This window comes from Mesoplodon bidens, assembly GCF_964165515.1.
Source record: "Mesoplodon bidens genome assembly, chromosome: 7".
NCBI lineage: Eukaryota > Metazoa > Chordata > Mammalia > Artiodactyla > Ziphiidae > Mesoplodon > Mesoplodon bidens.
The window spans coordinates 13588572-13604834 of NC_138164.1; the positions used below are offsets into that span (position 1 = coordinate 13588572).

General features: G+C 52.7%; 3 protein-coding genes across 7 annotated transcripts; 2 read left to right on the forward strand and 1 right to left on the reverse strand.

Annotated features, from left to right (window-relative positions):
- Window positions 1-221: 221 nt before the first annotated feature.
- Window positions 222-5532, forward strand: DPAGT1 (dolichyl-phosphate N-acetylglucosaminephosphotransferase 1). Of its 4 annotated transcripts, none has more exons than XM_081239043.1 (9): window positions 227-1248; window positions 1563-1683; window positions 1859-2072; window positions 2318-2464; window positions 3541-3625; window positions 3995-4183; window positions 4506-4593; window positions 4761-4916; window positions 5000-5532. In XM_081239043.1, the coding sequence occupies exons 1-9, from the start codon at window positions 1088-1090 to the stop codon at window positions 5063-5065; spliced, it is 1227 nt and encodes a 408-aa protein (XP_081095169.1). In that variant the 5' UTR covers window positions 227-1087; the 3' UTR covers window positions 5066-5532. The 4 variants fall into 4 exon arrangements, with proteins under 4 accessions (XP_081095170.1, XP_081095169.1, XP_081095172.1 ...); XM_081239046.1 differs by having other exon boundaries at window positions 1157-1248; window positions 1660-1683; window positions 1875-2072; XM_081239045.1 differs by having other exon boundaries at window positions 1164-1248; window positions 1660-1683.
- Window positions 5533-5627: 95 nt separating this feature from the next.
- H2AX (H2A.X variant histone) lies at window positions 5628-7627 on the forward strand. The gene has a single exon (XM_081239050.1). The coding sequence runs from the start codon at window positions 6337-6339 to the stop codon at window positions 6766-6768; it is 432 nt and encodes a 143-aa protein (XP_081095176.1). The 5' UTR covers window positions 5628-6336; the 3' UTR covers window positions 6769-7627.
- Window positions 7628-7945: 318 nt separating this feature from the next.
- On the reverse strand, window positions 7946-15256 carry HMBS (hydroxymethylbilane synthase). 2 transcript variants are annotated; one of them, XM_081239048.1, is made up of 14 exons: window positions 15055-15256; window positions 12808-12867; window positions 12398-12470; window positions 11963-12012; window positions 11824-11879; window positions 11363-11440; window positions 11052-11129; window positions 10839-10914; window positions 9622-9735; window positions 9338-9376; window positions 9013-9132; window positions 8717-8770; window positions 8489-8575; window positions 7946-8386 (listed from the first exon to the last, which is right to left on the reverse strand). In XM_081239048.1, the coding sequence occupies exons 1-14, from the start codon at window positions 15085-15087 to the stop codon at window positions 8213-8215; spliced, it is 1092 nt and encodes a 363-aa protein (XP_081095174.1). In that variant the 5' UTR covers window positions 15088-15256; the 3' UTR covers window positions 7946-8212. The 2 variants fall into 2 exon arrangements, with proteins under 2 accessions (XP_081095174.1, XP_081095175.1); XM_081239049.1 differs by having other exon boundaries at window positions 12814-12867; window positions 15055-15255.
- Window positions 15257-16263: the final 1007 nt, after the last annotated feature.

Below are 16263 nucleotides of genomic sequence, written 5' to 3' on the forward strand. Positions count from 1 at the left end.
CGGAAGCCAGCCACTTGTGGGTCTGGTTCTCCTACTTAGCTCTTTCCAAAGCCTCAGCCTCACCTCCTCCGACTGGGAGCCTGGCACAGTGCAATGATCCAGGACCAAGGAAAGTCAAGAACTGGGTTAAATCCAAGACCTGAGGGCATGAGGGTACTCCCAGCCCCTTCAGTGCTGAAGTACCCCCTCAGTGTTGCCCGGCAACTAACTGCTACTGCGGGGGCAGAAGGCGGGTGGGATGATGAAGGAAAAGTAGCTGGATCAATGACACGGAAAAACATGAAGTGGGAGGGGCTTTTCAAGTGTCCGCGCTTTAAATTTTACATCATCTTCCAAATTGTAGCTGTGTTTCGGGGAACTGAGTTGTGTTTACCTTGGCTTCCTTCCCAACGCTGACTATGTTAGCAACAGGTTTTCTACACTGAGCAGGTGCTGCTCCACATCCTCATCCCGCCTGCCCTGCCCCTTGCTTCCAGTAGCCATCTTCCAGTCTCCAGAGGCGTCCCAGAGTAAACGCGGGGCATTGGCCCTTTAAACGCGACCAGCGAAGGCCGACGGAGCTAAACCTGACGTGGAACGAAGAGTAAGCGGCGTCAGACACGTGGTACAAGGAGGCGCTCATCTTGGAACCGGGCAAGGAGTTTTTCCGCTTTGGGCTGTACATCTTTAATATGATGTTAGGAAAGTATCCGCCTTTGTTTGTCCTTCTTTAATTGCTTTTCCAATCCCCTCTTGATGATTCAACTCTAGAATAAAGGGTTTAGTTTAAAATCACACTTCTGTCCCTACTCTTATGCCCATATTAAAAATGGCCGCCGCCTTCCACAACGACAGTTGCTCTGCGAACTAGATCCGGGTGGAAACAGTGGGCAGGCAGATGCAGTGGGGCAGAGGCAAGGTTGCTTTATAGAGGCTCGCGGGAGTCCGGAAGGCGGCTCAGGTCAGAGTTGTTGGGTTTCGCTTAGGGTGGTGTGGGAAGATCCAGCCTGTGGCGAGCGGCCACTCCTTACTGCTGGGGCCACAGGGCTTCTGCCCAGCTTGCCCGTTAGCTAAGGAGGGGGCCGACCGGGCCCCCTGGCCGGTCACCATGTGGGCCTTCCCGGAGTTAACGATGCCGCTGTTGGTGAATTTGATCGGCTCGCTGCTGGGACTTGTAGCCACACTCACCCTCATCCCTGCCTTCCGTGGCCACTTCATCGCCGCACGGCTCTGCGGCCAGGACCTCAACAAATCCAGCCGGCAGCAAATGTGAGGGGCCGCGCGCTGGTCCGGGGCAGTGGGGAAGGGGTGGGCAGGCAGGGGCGGGGACTGGAGTGCTGGACTGCGAGCGGAGACGAAGTGCTAACCCAACAGCCAGCCCGGGACTCTGGGAGGTGGAGGGCAGATCTGGTTAGCATTGGGGAGGGGGTGGAGGCGGGAAGGTGGGACCCTTGGGTGTATCTGGGACTCCAGTAGTGTTGCCCTTCCCCGCCCCCAAGTCAGGTTATGGTGATGCTTGCCCTAGTGAGTGACCACGCCCCCTTTCCTCTTCCCCCTCCCCCCGGCTTGCTGCTGGGCCACAGCCCAGAGTCCCAGGGAGTGATCAGCGGTGCTGTTTTCCTTATCATACTCTTCTGCTTCATCCCTTTCCCTTTCCTGAACTGCTTTGTGGAGGAGCAGTGTAAAGCCTTCCCCCACCATGAAGTAAGTGGGTTAGTGAGGGCTGCTGCCTGTGGCTGGGACTGGGAGCTACTGGAGAGAGTTGGGGTTATTTGGGTGTGGGGGGAGGGGCTGAGAACGAAAGAAAAGATGGGAATTCTTGAAAGGAACTGTGAAGTGGGAGTAGGCTGGAGCCATGACCTGCCCGAGCCCTCCCCAGTTTGTGGCCCTGATAGGTGCGCTTCTTGCCATCTGCTGCATGATTTTCCTGGGCTTCGCGGATGATGTACTGAATCTGCGCTGGCGCCATAAGCTCCTGCTGCCCACAGCTGCCTCACTACCTCTCCTCATGGTCTATTTCACCAACTTTGGCAACACGACCATTGTGGTACCGAAGCCCTTACGCCCACTTCTTGGCCTGCATCTGGACTTGGGTGAGTAGCACCGCCACTTCTGCCCCTGTGGCCCCTGCTTCAGGGCACCCTTGCCCTGTGAGATATCCAGCAGAGCATCCTTTCTGGTGCTCCACATTCTCCTCCCTGTTTTGTCCCTGTGTTTTCTTAGATCCTTTTGTTGGCCTTTCATCCCATCCTCTATCCTCACCACTTTTCTCAGAAGAATATCCTTCAATTCTCATTCTACAGGTGGCATTACTTCTCTTACTGTTTTCTCCCCCCAGGGATCCTGTACTATGTCTACATGGGGCTGCTGGCAGTGTTCTGTACTAATGCCATCAATATCCTAGCAGGAATTAATGGCCTAGAGGCTGGCCAGTCGCTAGTCATTTCTGCTTCCATTATCGTCTTCAACCTGGTGGAGCTGGAAGGTAGGTGGGATTGGACTAGGGAGAGAAGAGAAGTCTGAGTGTTAAGGAAGTTGCCTGATATCTGGCTTTGGGGAATTTGTTAAACGTGAGAAAGAAACTAAGATTTGTTAAATGTGAGAAAGGAAAACAGCAGCTCTGTCATTTATAACGGCATTGGCACTAATAGGTAGGCCATGGTCTTCGCCTATTGAACATAAACAATTTCATAAAACCTCAACATCAGACAGGGTCACTCTGTGACCTTGATAGAGTATGACCCAAACTAGACCCCTCTGTAACCATGTCTGAGCATAGACAAAACCACAGGAACATGGTGCATCTCACAAAAATGACCAAGATCCCCTTCTAGCTAACACGAGTGCTTGCTGCTTCCTTCCGATAACAACTCAGTTCCTCTCACTTCTTGGATAAAAATTATTAAGATGCCCAATCATAGCATTATCTCTGCTGACAGCACCCAGTGCAGGGCAGAACTCTGCCTCCTTGCATCCTCCCCAGAATTATTTAAAACAAATTCTATAAAAAGTCCTCCTAACACCTCCTTACTGAGGCATCCCATGGTTCCCCAGGGTGTGTGGGTTCCAGAGTTTCTCTTGTTTCAAGTCAGTAAACCCAGCTTTGTCTACAGGCGTGTTTCTGGTGGTTTTCGGCTGATGGACATCCATAAGTACTTATTAAAGCACTTTAAAAATGTGATCTCACTTTAAACTCTGTAACAGCTCTATGTGGCAGGTGTTTTCATCAGCCTTTTTTCACAGATAGGAAACTGAGGCTCAGAGAAGTTAAATGTGTCATGATCAACGTCACACAGTTAGGAAGGAAAGCTGGCATTCAGACCTAGGTCTGAATGGTCTAAACCAAATGTAAGACAGTAACTAGTTTAGGAAGGGTTCATGAAAGAGGTGAAATATTGGGAACTGCATGGGTGACATAAAAGGAATAGTGAGTTCTTGGGACTTAGAGAGGTGGATGATACAGCTTGGGACAGAACTCAGGGACAGACAAAAATAGGACCCAGGTGTGCAGGGGAAGTGGCTATCAACGTTTCCTTCTTTCTTTTTCCCCTGCTTCCAAAGGTGATTATCGGGATGATCATGTCTTTTCCCTCTACTTCATGATACCCTTTTTTTTCACCACCTTGGGATTGCTCTACCATAACTGGTAAGTAGGCCTGTGGATAGTGGGACAGCTATTTGAATTTGTGGCCAGTACGGTCCTCCTCATTGTGACCCATCTCCTGACGGAGAGGCTTAACCCGCGCATCTCTGTATTGAGTGTTTTCTGGGTCTTTTTGGTAATATTCTTAAATCTTAAATATTCTCTACCCAATTGTAGCTGGGGGCAGGTGCTGTGGAGCCCCCAGGAATAGATGGATTCAGGGCCTTGTTTCCTGGAGAGTTGCTGGGAGAGCTGGAATGTCCTCTGAGCCAGAACTAGGGTCAGGGCTAGCCCAGTGAGCAGGGTGTGTGATGTGAGAGAAAGGATTGCTCATGCCTCTTGCCCCTGGCTCAGATCCTCTCCCCCACACAGGTACCCATCACGGGTGTTTGTGGGAGATACCTTCTGTTACTTTGCTGGCATGACCTTTGCCGTGGTGGGCATCTTGGGACACTTCAGCAAGACCATGCTACTCTTCTTCATGCCCCAGGTGTTCAACTTCGTCTACTCACTGCCTCAGCTCCTGCATATCATCCCCTGCCCTCGCCACCGTATGCCCAGGTAGCCACTTTGGGGCTTGAAAAGGGACATCATAGCTTTTTCCCTTGGGATGCCTTAGACGTTTGCTGTGCAAAGAGAATGGGCCCAAAGAAGGGCTAACTCTTGCCATGCGGTTAGCCCTTTATACGTTACAAAGCACATTTAGTTCCACGATCTCATGTAATGTTCACAGCAGCTCTGATCACACAGACGCAAGCAGCAGAGCCAGAAATAGATCTCAGAGTGTTTGACTCCACATTCAGTGCTCTTCCTGTTAATGAACCACAGGGAGGAGAGTTCTTTGAGTAGTGGCCCAGTCACATGAAGCTGTCTTCCCCTGCAGACTCAATACCAAGACAGGCAAACTGGAGATGAGCTATTCCAAGTTCAAGACCAAGAGCCTCTCTTTCTTGGGCACCTTTATTCTAAAGGTAACAGGGTAACAAGGAGGTAAGGCTCTAGGCTGCCATTCGGAATTCAGGGAATGGGGAACCTAGGCCTACAATCACACCTAAGGGGAGTTTGGAAGCATTGAGCAGATCCCCATTCCTGAAGCGTAGGTATTAGCTGAAGTTCTCTCCACTTTTGGCCCCTCCAGGTAGCAGAAGGCCTCCGGCTAGTGACAGTGCACCAGAGTGAGAATGAGGATGGTGCCTTCACGGAGTGTAACAACATGACCCTCATCAACTTGCTACTTAAAGTCTTTGGGCCCATGCATGAGAGAAACCTCACCCTGTTCCTGCTGCTGCTACAGGTGCAATGCTGTTGGTGATGTGGTTTACATCTCCTTGTCTCCCTTTCTCTGTGGTTCTTACTGTAGTTCATTTCTCCTTACAGGTCGTGGGCAGTGCGGTCACCTTCTCCATTCGGTACCAGCTTGTCCGACTCTTCTATGATGTCTGAGTCTGCTGATCCACTGTCCTATGCTTCACGGCCTCCAGATTTCCTGACTCAGGCCGACCTCTTCTAGACCAAGATTGCCTCCTGGCCCAGGCGTCTCCCACCCTTCATTCTCCTCCAGATTTTGTCCTCAGCATTTCCTTTCCCCTGTGATTATTGACATCCTGGGCCGTTCTTGCCCCCTAATGACTATTGATTGGACTTTGCCTATGGCTTTCTTCTACTTGCCGCTTCCCTTCTCCGTCCCATCTTTGCAGCCTCCTAAGGTGGGATACTGTAGCTTTGATGCAATTACCCACAACTCTGACACTCAAGAAATATGTTGGGCCTGGGGATAGAACCCTGGCTGGGGATAGGGACACAGGCTCGAAGGTGACTTGACATTTGACTATAAATTAAGTATTCTGATGATTTAGCAGACTGGGGGGCCTGTGCTCCCAGTGGTGACAATAAACTGTCGTCTTTTTCTTGTTGTTCCTGTAGGTGTATCTCCTATATAGGACATTTTAGGGTAGACTGGGAGGGTTGGTGGAGGCATTTCCTCGGAGAGGATGCCTATCTCTCTGCCCCATCCTTTTTCTTTCAGTACATCAGGCCCCTCCTAGCAAGAAGGGAACAGAAAGAACAGACCAGACAGAACATGTTGAATAAATAGGAAATCCTGCTGCTCAGGTGGCATAAAGGGCCATAAGATTGGCGTTATCTGTTCTCTGGTAGGGGGTTGGACTTTCAGGGGGTCTCATTCCTTCCCTTTTTCACTCTCCCTTTGCCAGGCAGGAGGAGGGAGTGACCAGACCTGGGACGGGAGGAAGAGGTAGCCCTAATGTTGACCCCTTTCCTTTAAAAATCCTAGACCCGCACAGACTTCCCTGAGGCTCTTGAGGTGACTTCGGACTCCGCCCTCTTTGTCTTCCGGCTCTGGTCTGGGCTGTAGGGTTTAAATCTGGCGCGCTTCACTTGGATTGGCTACACCCGGGAGTGGTTGGCTGTCTGCTTGCTGCCGCTCCTCCTCGCCTTTTCCCCGGGCAAAAGGTTTTCAAATTCGACCAGTCGGCGGGCGCGTTCCCTCAGCTGAGGCGCGTCATAGAAGGGTTAACCGCAGCCGACCGGAGGCGGGTACTGGAGAAAAGAGCCAATCAGGAGGACGCGGGGGTGCGCCCTGGGGGCTTATAAGGGCGGCCCTTGGGCGCGCGCGGCAGCAGTTGGACTGCGGCGGACGGCTGTGCCTTAGTCTCGTGAGCAGCCCTCCTCTCCGTTCCGCTACCTCGCGCAGCATGTCGGGCCGCGGCAAGACAGGCGGTAAGGCCCGCGCCAAGGCCAAGTCGCGCTCGTCGCGAGCGGGCCTCCAGTTCCCCGTGGGCCGCGTGCACCGGCTGTTGCGGAAGGGACACTACGCCGAGCGGGTGGGCGCCGGCGCGCCGGTCTATCTGGCGGCGGTGCTCGAGTACCTCACAGCCGAGATCCTGGAGCTGGCGGGCAACGCGGCCCGCGACAACAAGAAGACGCGGATCATCCCCCGCCACCTGCAGCTGGCCATCCGCAACGACGAGGAGCTCAACAAGCTGCTGGGCGGCGTGACGATCGCCCAGGGAGGTGTCCTGCCCAACATCCAGGCCGTACTGCTGCCCAAGAAGACCAGCGCCGCCGTGGGGCCGAAGGCTCCCGCGGGCGGCAAGAAGGCCACCCAGGCCTCGCAGGAGTACTGAGGGCGCCCGCGCCGCCGCCACCGCCGCCGCCCGGCCCCTCCCCTCGCCACCACAAAGGCCCTTTTAAGGGCCACCACAACGCTCACGGAAAGAGCTGGGCCCCGTCGGGCTCCGGGCCGGGCGGCAGCGCACTCGCCCCCTCCGCGGCCCCGGCGCCGCCGCCGCCGCGCGGCCTGCCCCTCCCCCGCGCGGCTCGCTCCAGCCGTGGCTCGGCGGAGGGCGGCCGTTTGAACGCCGCTCGGTGCCAGGAGCGAGCTCGTGACTCGGCCGGCCTGGCCCCCGAATGCTGATGGGCTGCAGGGAGGCCGCGGCACCTTCTAGAAGGCTGGGCCGGCCGCGCTGACGCAGGGCCGGGGCGCGTGGCGGGGAAGGTGAGTCGGTGCGGACGGCCGCCGGCGGGGCCGCGCGCGTTCCCCACCAGCCCGGTGCTCCGGACGAGACTCGGTTGACGGCGGCGGCGGCGGCGGAGTCAGTCGGTCACTTCATTTGTCCCGGGACGCCCTTTGCTGCCGGATCCCGAGCCTTGCACGTCCGCGCTCCCTCCATGTCCACTCGCAGGCCTGTGCGCGTCCCGGAAGACACACTTCGCGGCGTGAGCATCGCCCCCGGTGTCGGGTCCCGGCGGCGTGGGGGCTGCGGGAGTCCTGACCCTGGACCCGCGCCCCTCCCGGCGGGTCCGCTCCGCAAGCCAAGCACCTAGATACCAGCACTAGTCCGTTAATCCCCATCTGGACTGAGTCGCCGTTGGCCTCGGAACTGGAATTTTGCAGCTAACCCATCCAAGACAGTACTTTAGGTATTGGGGAGTTTCAGATGGACTAATTTTGTTTATTAAAGGATTGTTTTCTTTTTTAAACAATGAGGTGTGTCTTCATTTTGCAGACGGGTTGTAGGATCGATGACTGTAGATTCCTAAAGGTAGTGGGGGTGGGGAGCTATCTGATACAAAGGCTCTACCGTTAACTGGAGCGGCAAATCGTAGATTATAAGATTATGGTTCTTTCTTGGTGTTCCCTGGGAGACAATTTATTCTGTCAGAACTACTGAGACAGAAACAGAAGGCAATGTATTCCAGGAGAACTTTGGACAGGGGTCCTAGCCTCTGAGGTAAGGAGCAAAGAAAGGGTCTTGTGTTTGTCCTTATCTTTCTGTCCTGCAACCCCATCAGAAACAAAGCCACCTTCAAATCTAGTTTATTAGTAGAGTTGGTTACATTCAAAGGCTGTGGCTTGTTAGATGTTTTTTCTCCAGAGACTAAGCCTGCACCTACTGAGGAGACAAGGCATCACCAAGGCCCCAAGTTGAGACAAGTCTCTAAGTCTCCGCCCCTGCAGTTCCATCCCCTGGGTAATCACCCCCCAGGTAACAGTGAGACTGGGGCACTGAGGGCTGGGGTGAAGGCACGGGGCACCAGCAACCCAGGCACCTGTGCCCCACAGACCAGTTAGTGGGCATCATTGAGCTGCCGTGCCACATCCAAGATGTTCTTGGCTCCTTTGTTCAGCAACAAGGTGGCCAGGCTGATGCCCAGGCTCTCAGCAGCCAGCTGGGCTTGTCGTGAAATGTTCCGGGCAGTGATGCCCACCAGCTGTGGATCATCCTCAGGGCCATCTTCATGCTGGGTAAGGGAAGGAGGGTAGGATTTGGTGAGCACAAAAGGGGAAGTAACATACAGACGTGTTTTTTACCCTCTCCGTCACCCTCCATCCAGCCTTGGCACCTGGGCAGGGACATGGATGGTGGCCTGCATGGTCTCTTGCATGCTATCTGCGCCATTCAGACTCCAGACTCCTCCAGTCAGGTACAGCTGGGAAAGAAAACAGTTGCCTCAGCATATTGTGAGAGGGAACTGCTTAGAAACCTGGGCTTTTCTTGCTGGCAGCTCAGGATGCACAGGAGAAATGCCAGAGTCCCTTCCCTGCCCTCCCACCCATCTTCCCCTGCTTACTTGCCCATCCTTCATAGCTGTATGCACTGCCACTGGCACACTGCAGCCTCCTTCCTGCAACAAGTTCTCCCTGTGAGCTCCAAGGACCCTTACCACCACCCTGTAACCAGAGTCCTCAGAGAAAACAGACCCCTCTAAGGACATAACTGAAAATGAGGTAGCGGCCCAGACCTGGGTCCTGTCCATACTTTCAAGGATGAGTTACCACTAAATACAGAGCAACAGTTTGAGAAATCTCCCCACTACCCTTCCCAGCTCCCCAGGTACCCACCCCTCCACAAGAGCACAGGCCCTACCAGGTGCCTCAGGAAGGCCCGTTCAGCAATGCAGCGAAGCAAAGTCTCAGGATCATGCAACACACCCACCAGATCCAAGATGTCCTGGTCCTTGGCTCGAACTTCCACTCCCAGAGCCCCCTGATGGAAAAATAGCCTAAGATATCAGGGCCAATCTTTCCCCAACCAATGGAGCTAACAACGATGGGAACCAGCCTACTTCCACCTGTTTGCCAGGTCCTTTGGGGCCAGTAGCCTCCCAAGGCTTGCCCCTCTCTGGGAGTGTTCTTGGTTGAAAACAAAGGAAAGGGACACATCAATACACGGCTTCCCTGGTCAAGCATACCTGACCCACAGCATACATGCACTCCTCAGGGTGCAGGATCTGTGGGGGCAGAAGAGGCAGTCAGAAGGGTGGAGGTGGGAGTGCCTAAAAGCACACAGCAGTGAGATGGGGCTTTCCTAGCATACAGAAGGGCTGGAGAGGCAAGAGTGGGAGTTTGGCCTCTGATCCCCAGTCTTCCCAACCTGGGACTCATTTCCAGCTTGCACTGTTAGAGGTGGGAGTCAAAGAACACAGGCAGGAAGGAGATGAAGATCAACTGGGGAGGGAAGAGTGGCAGGCCCTACCTGCCCCACCCGGTTCTGCCAGCCCATGCGCTGCAGGCCAGCTGCGGCCAAGATGATGGCACTGAACTCCTGCAGCTCATCCAGCTTCCGAAGCCGTGTGTTGAGGTTTCCCCGCTGTGGAGAGGCGCTAAGGACCACAAGCTTTGGGCAGTCTGGAGCCTTATGCTGTTCCCTTTGCCTGAGTCTCTCAATCTGCTAACTTCTCACCTTTGAGTTCTCAACTTAATGACAACAGCTAACACTTACCTCATACTTACTACATGCCAGACGCTGTTCTAAAGTGCTTTAGATATGTCAATTCATTTAATTTTCACAACCCTATGATGTAGGTAAGTATTATCATCTCCATTTTACAGATGAGAAAAATGATAGAGAGGTTTTAATTTATTTAATAACTTGCCCAAGGTTACAAGACCTCTGAGAAGCCTTCCCTGACTCTCAAGTCTGTGTTTAGATGTTCCAGCTAGAAGCTTCCAGAGAATTCCCTACTTTGCGCACTGGAGCACTTAGCAAATACTATTTTGAAAATCAGTTTTACAAACATAGCATTGTAAAGATCAAAACAATATAGTGGAATATAAAATAAAAATGGAGTTATGGTTACCAAAGGGGAAAGGGGATGGGGGGAGATAAATTAGGAGTTTGGGATTAGCAGATGCAAACTACTATATATAAAATAAACAACAAGTCCTATTATATAGCACAGGGAACTATATTCAATATCTTGCAATAAACTACAATGGAAAAGAATATGAAAAGGAATCTGTATATATACGTACAAGAATCACTTGCTATATGCCAGAAACTAACACAACGTTGTAAATCAACTATAATAAAACAAATTTTTAATTATTTAAATTTAAATGGAAGCACCCCCCAACCCCCCTCCCTCGATGTAATCATTATTCAGTATCGCTCTGTATTATCAATGCCTGGTTGTCGTCTGTCTCCAGAACTAAAATGTAAACTCCATGTAAGCAGGGACAATGTTGATCTGGCTCACCATATCCCCAGTGCCAGGCACTTGCCTGGGGCTAAGAAAACATGAAAGGATTATGAATGAATGGATGGACGGATGGATGAATGGGAGGACAGGCAGTCCACTGCATCCATGGTCCACTTCCTCTGGAAGCCCCTTCCACTCTCACGACTCCCAGGGCCCTCTGGACCCCGTCTTCCTCCTTGGCTGCTGCCTCCTCCCTCCGCTAAAAGGATACAATACTCTTGAACTCCAGATGTGGGAACTTTCTCTGCAGCTGGGCCGCTCTCCGCAGGGAGCTAGTTCCCACCACGCTGCTCAGAGAGATGGTTTAAAATGAGATTTAACTCGCATGAGATTTAACTAGGCAGGCACTGTTCCCTTCCTCCTCCTCCCACCCCTCCATCTTCTGTGCACATCCCACCAAGATGCCTATCCAGGCCCCACTCACCTCTTCTCTGGCAAGGTTTCTAGGGTCTTCCCAACAAATTTTGGGTGAAAGACCACAGCATCATAGGGGCTCTCCCGCCTGGGGATGGAGGGAAAGTCATAGAATAAGGAAGGGAGAGATCTCAGTTCAGGTCACTTCCAGGCTCTCTCAATAGTCAACTAACTGGCATTTTCTGAGTTTTCTGCCATGCTTGACACTCCTCAGGGCAGGGGGGACAGCCTAGAGGCAGAGGGCCAAGTCCCAAAGGGAAAAGTCAAGGTTAACATGATGTCTACCCCATGCCGAGGCCCCCTGACTGGCAGGACTCTTACTTGCAGATGGCTCCAATGGTGAAGCCAGGAGGAAGCACTGTGGGCAGGTCTTTCAGGGAGTGAACAACCAGGTCCACTCTAGAGAGATGGCAGAGAGGGAAGGAGAAGGGGTCTGAGCAGCACGTCCCCAGCCCTTCTCCACCCACTCCTGCCTGTACGTCACTGGCAGAGCCTAGAGCAGTTCAGGAAGCAGGCCTTTCCGAGACCTTGGGTCCCAGAGACCTGCTCCCCTCCTACCCTCCCTTTCACCCCCCTCCCCCAGCCAGTCCTGCACCCCAGGCAGCGAGATGGCTCAGAACCAGGACACTCTCCTTTTCTGAGGCCTGAAAAACTCACATATGAGCCCCTCTCTAGCCCATCCAAGCATTTAAGCCCAACAGTCTAGCTGATACCCAGGTCTGATGTGCACTGGGGTCCTAGCGAGAGCATGGGAGGGCGCCATGCTCCCTGCTTTCACTTACTCATTCCTCTCCAGCGCGTGTTCCAGCTCCTTGGTAAACAGGCTCTTCTCTCCAATCTGCCAGGCAAGAAAGAGCCTCAGGGTGAATCTTTTGGGGGAAGGAAAGAGGAGGGGGAAAAGGGTTGGATGGAAAATGTTACCTTAGAGAGAGCAGTATCAAGAATCTTGTCCCCTGTGGTGGACATAGCAACTGAGGAGAGAATCAACAAATCAGACGTTCAGTGATCAGCATTTATTGAGCCCCTACTGAGCTCAGCACTTGTGCTAAGATTGTTGGTGGATACAGAGGCACATAAGCCCCAGTCCCTACCCTCTGGGAATGTACGATCTTGGAGGAAGACCAGACATAATCACAAAAAGACCCAAAGCAGATGTTAAATGCCAGGCAAGCCCAGGTAGTCAGAGCTGGAGGTGTTCAGAGAAGGAAAGGGCCCTCCAAACTGGGGACAGCCAAGAAGAATTCTCAGAGGCAACAGGACCAGGCTTTGGTCCAAGACAAAGCCAGAAACACTGTGTTCTCCCCTCCAGGGGTTAAAGGCTTCCCATTAGCTTCCATTCCTGTCCAGAAAACTCACTGATTTCAAACTGCAGGCCTGGGTATAAGGCTTTCAGCGTTGCCACCACACTGTCCGTCTGTATGCGGGCCAGCTGCGGGTAGAAATTCAGGTTAGTCCTGTCCTCTGGCCACTACCCTAAGGTCAGACCCTCACAGGGTCAGGGAGATCCTGAAAGGATTGGAATTCAGAGAGGGGATTGAATGCCCACCTAGGAAGGGGAGGGGTCTGGCCTAGGAATCCTCTGTACCCCAACTTCCCAGCCCAGGGACTATCTATTTACAGAATGCAATCTGTCATCCTGCATGGGATTTGATACTCAGTCACCCCATTTCCTCATCCCCGAGCTGCTGAGAACGCTCTGGGCCCCCCAACTTATAATACCGTGAACACAGAAGTCTCTGACATACCTCCTCCACCCCGGTACTTACACTCACCTGGCTCTTGCGGGTACCCACGCGAATCACTCTCATCTTTGAGCTGTTTTCTTCCTGCAGAAAAAGTCCCCAGGTCACAGTCCCTGCTGCTCTTTGTACTCCTCAACACCTTGTCCAAGAACCAGAATCACTGGCTTGGAAGAAAGGAACCTCAGCCCCTGGCCTGTGGCCAGCTGAGCCTCGGAGTGGGGAAACACTCCCCTCCCCAAGACTGGTCCCTTTACCTTCCCCAACAATACCTTCTGCCTCCTCAGGGATCCAGAGAAGCAGAGACCAGAGTGAAGTAATAGTAGGACCTGCTGTTGCTGTAATGACCAGGACACTAAGCCCTGAAGCCCATCCAAGCTAAGGCAGTAGGAATGCTGCACTCAGCCAGGTGGGTAGAGAGATAAGGTCTATCAGTCTGGCCCCAGGGAGGGTGGGGCCTGCAGCAGGCAGGGGCAGGACAGCTGGGGCCACACAGGGGAACATGAGCTGAGTCACTGAGGACAAGTTCAGCATCCACAACAGAGCGGCACTTGAGAAAGCTTCAGTGCCACCTAGATGCCATAAGAGCTACCCCACAGCTGCTGCACTATGGATCTCATAATCTGGACGGAATGCATGACTGGGGTGGACAGATCTGACGTACGGTCCTGCTCAGCCTCTTGGCTGGGCGAACTTGAACACATCATCTTATTTGTTCATCTATAAACCTGTTTGTTCATCTATAAAATGAAGAAGTTTGCACTCAAGTATCTTCTGCTTTTGATATTCTGTAAGACTAAGAGGGTGAGCTGTCTAATGTCCATTCATCTAGAGTGCAGCCTCTGGTTTCACCACAAAGGAAATATTAGGATGTCAGAGACCAAGCCAAGAACTCAAAGGGCCATGCCTCTTCCTCTTGCCAGGGCACCTTGGACAAAGGTATTCAGTGCCAAGCAGGCAGAACTGGGTTCTCCAGTCAGGTCCTGTTTCTTCCCAGATCAGACAGTGGTCACTATAGATACTATCAACTTCCCCTGTTCTGGGATCTTCACCCTACAGAATTCTTCTGCAGTCAGGTATCTGGGGCCTCTGTTGTTGGAGGAGGTGGACTCTAGTCCATTCCATAGCTATCACTTCTCCAAGAAATAAACGCTGGGGGACCCTAAGCAAATTAGGCTAGGTTTGAAATGCTCAACATGGCAACTAAAATTCTGGGCCCCAGGGAGCCCACAGAAAGGGATCTAAGGTCCCAGAAACTGCTATGTTCAAACAACCCCTTAATTTCATTGATTCTGCACAGCATATTCAAGTCAAATTGTTCCAGTAAAAAATTCCTTATTGAGCATGTATATCATTGCTTTTAATCTTCATAACAACCTATCAGGTAGACAGGGCAGGCATCTCTGGAACTACGTTACAGAAGCAAAGTCTGGCTCTGAAGAGCAAAGTGACTTGCCCTGGGCCACAGGGTTAATCATGGGTAGAGAGCTGGAATCCAGATCTTCTTACTCCTAGTCCAGCACTCAGGAATGTCAGCAATGGCACAGAAGCCCACTCCTTGCCAGCACACAGGTCAGGGAGAGAAAGGGCAGCTGCCCCACTCCTTTCTTATCTCAGGCTGACGTTGGCCTCATGGGCTCTGCAGTTTGCATCTGCACAAGCCCAGAACTGGGACCCCAGGCTAGGAAAAGGAAGGCCCAAGGGCGTCCCCCGTCCATGGTAGTACCCCAATGATGTGTCTCAGTTGGAGACTTTTGAGTGTAGGCCGGGGCTGGGTGTCCATTAAAAAGAAAAAGAGCGGAGAAGGTGCACTTCCAAGATGTTTGTGTGCAGTTCGGAGAATTCGAGGTACACTCTCCTCTCTGGATCCAAAATGGAACACTTCCCCAAAGTGGCTGAATCTCGACTAGGACCTGTCTCGTGTGAAGGGATCCCGGGGAATAGCACCCTGTCTCGTGCAGACGAATTTTCCTGTGTTGGGTCACTACATCTAGAGCCGTGGAAGCCACGCCTCATGAAATCCCATCCAGATCCCCGCAGGAACGGGGTTCCGTTCGAGACAATCCATCTGCTCTTAAGTCCGCCCCCACCGCTCACTGATTCCCGTAAGGGCAACCCAGCTACTGGCCCTTTAAAAACTGTTCGAACCAAAAAAAAAAAAAAGACGGATAATCGTCCCGACCAATTGACGACGGAGAGTGCCAACTTGGGGCCAATCGTGGCACTGCTAGTGCAGAAGACCGAAGCTGCGAGGGTCACCGTCTCAGGACTCACCGCCGTTGCGGCCGCGTCGCCGTTACCAGACATGGCTGTGCGCGAGAAGTAGGCCGGGGGCTGCTGCCAATGTCCTCCGGAGTCGGGCAAGCTGAAGGCCCCGGCCGGCCGGGCACTGGGCGCACGCGGAGCCCGCAGTCCTCCGGCAGCCACACACTCCCGGCTCCGCTAAGTGCGTGCGTCACTTCCGGCCCCGCCCCAGAGGTCCTAGACCTCCCCTGGGCGGGAATTAGAACGATTGCAACAGAGAAGACCTTACCTTGGGTTACCGCACCTACTCCCCCAGGCTGGCTCTCGTCTTCCCCGTTTGAGACCCAGGCCCACCAACTGTTCATTTTTACTTTTTACGTAGCCAGGAATACCGATGGTCAGTGGCCAAGATATGCTTCCCGGATTTATCCACAAAGTAAGTTCTTTGCAGTCCCTCCTACCGCCACCCAAGGGAACGTCAATAAACCAAAAGTAGGCGTGCCGAGAGGAAAAGGATATTAACCCTACAATGCGGCGTCGGAAGTTAAAGGCTACTTGAGCAACTTACCATGCCCCCAGGCTGCATTCAACGTCTACACATAAAAGAGGCCTGCTTCGGAAAGCTAGTGACCCAGAATTCCACAGCTTTATCTCCTTAGCTGTGGCACAAGCATTCAGTGCAGCTCATGTGGTGCTTCTTCTGCTACAACCCTGAAGTAGGCAACTAAAGACAAATAACTGAAATGGGAGTGCCAACACATTATTAGTGTTAGTGGGAAAAGGGCTTGTGAGTAAAAGTGCTTTACCCACTAACAGTACTAATAACCACGTATTAATTAACCACTTTCAAAAAACTGGACACTTGTCATCCATACCAGCCCGAGGGCTACAAGATTCCAGCCTTGACTTATCTCTATGTATTTCAAAAGCACCTGGTATTTGACAGAGATGTTTTGCAACCGAGCTTTAAGAGATATGCAGTGGTCAACAGCCCCGAACTAGCTCTGACTTGACCACAGGACCTGGTGGTGTCCTAAAGCTACCTTTGCTTCATTACCATGCCAAGATCCCCGCCCAAGGGGGGTATTTGTACTCTGCTAGGCACAATTCCTGCCGTGTGGAAGACTGTGATGCCCCAGCTCCCCACTCCCCAGAAATCTCTGCCCTGTTTCTAGAGCCCTGATGACGTCTGCCTCCTATCCCTTAAAATTCTTTTACTGCCCTCCCTTGGGGGAGAAG

Bases quoted from the DNA above. Each gene is read 5' to 3' on its own strand.
- H2AX (XM_081239050.1), top strand. From the start codon at position 6,337: ATGTCGGGCCGCGGCAAGACAGGCGGTAAGGCCCGCGCCAAGGCCAAG.
- HMBS (XM_081239048.1), bottom strand. From the start codon at position 15,087: ATGTCTGGTAACGGCGACGCGGCCGCAACGGCG. The intron at 8,771-9,012 runs GTAGGGCCTGTG...AACTTGTTGCAG, and splicing joins GGGCCTTCCTGAGGCACCTG to GAAGGAGGCTGCAGTGTGCC. The intron at 8,387-8,488 runs GTGCCAAGGCTG...TCCCTTACCCAG, and splicing joins CCATCCATGTCCCTGCCCAG to CATGAAGATGGCCCTGAGGA.
- DPAGT1 (XM_081239043.1), top strand. From the start codon at position 1,088: ATGTGGGCCTTCCCGGAGTTAACGATGCCGCTGTTGGTGAATTTGATC. The intron at 4,594-4,760 runs GTAACAGGGTAA...TGGCCCCTCCAG, and splicing joins TGGGCACCTTTATTCTAAAG to GTAGCAGAAGGCCTCCGGCT. The intron at 4,917-4,999 runs GTGCAATGCTGT...TTCTCCTTACAG, and splicing joins TGTTCCTGCTGCTGCTACAG to GTCGTGGGCAGTGCGGTCAC.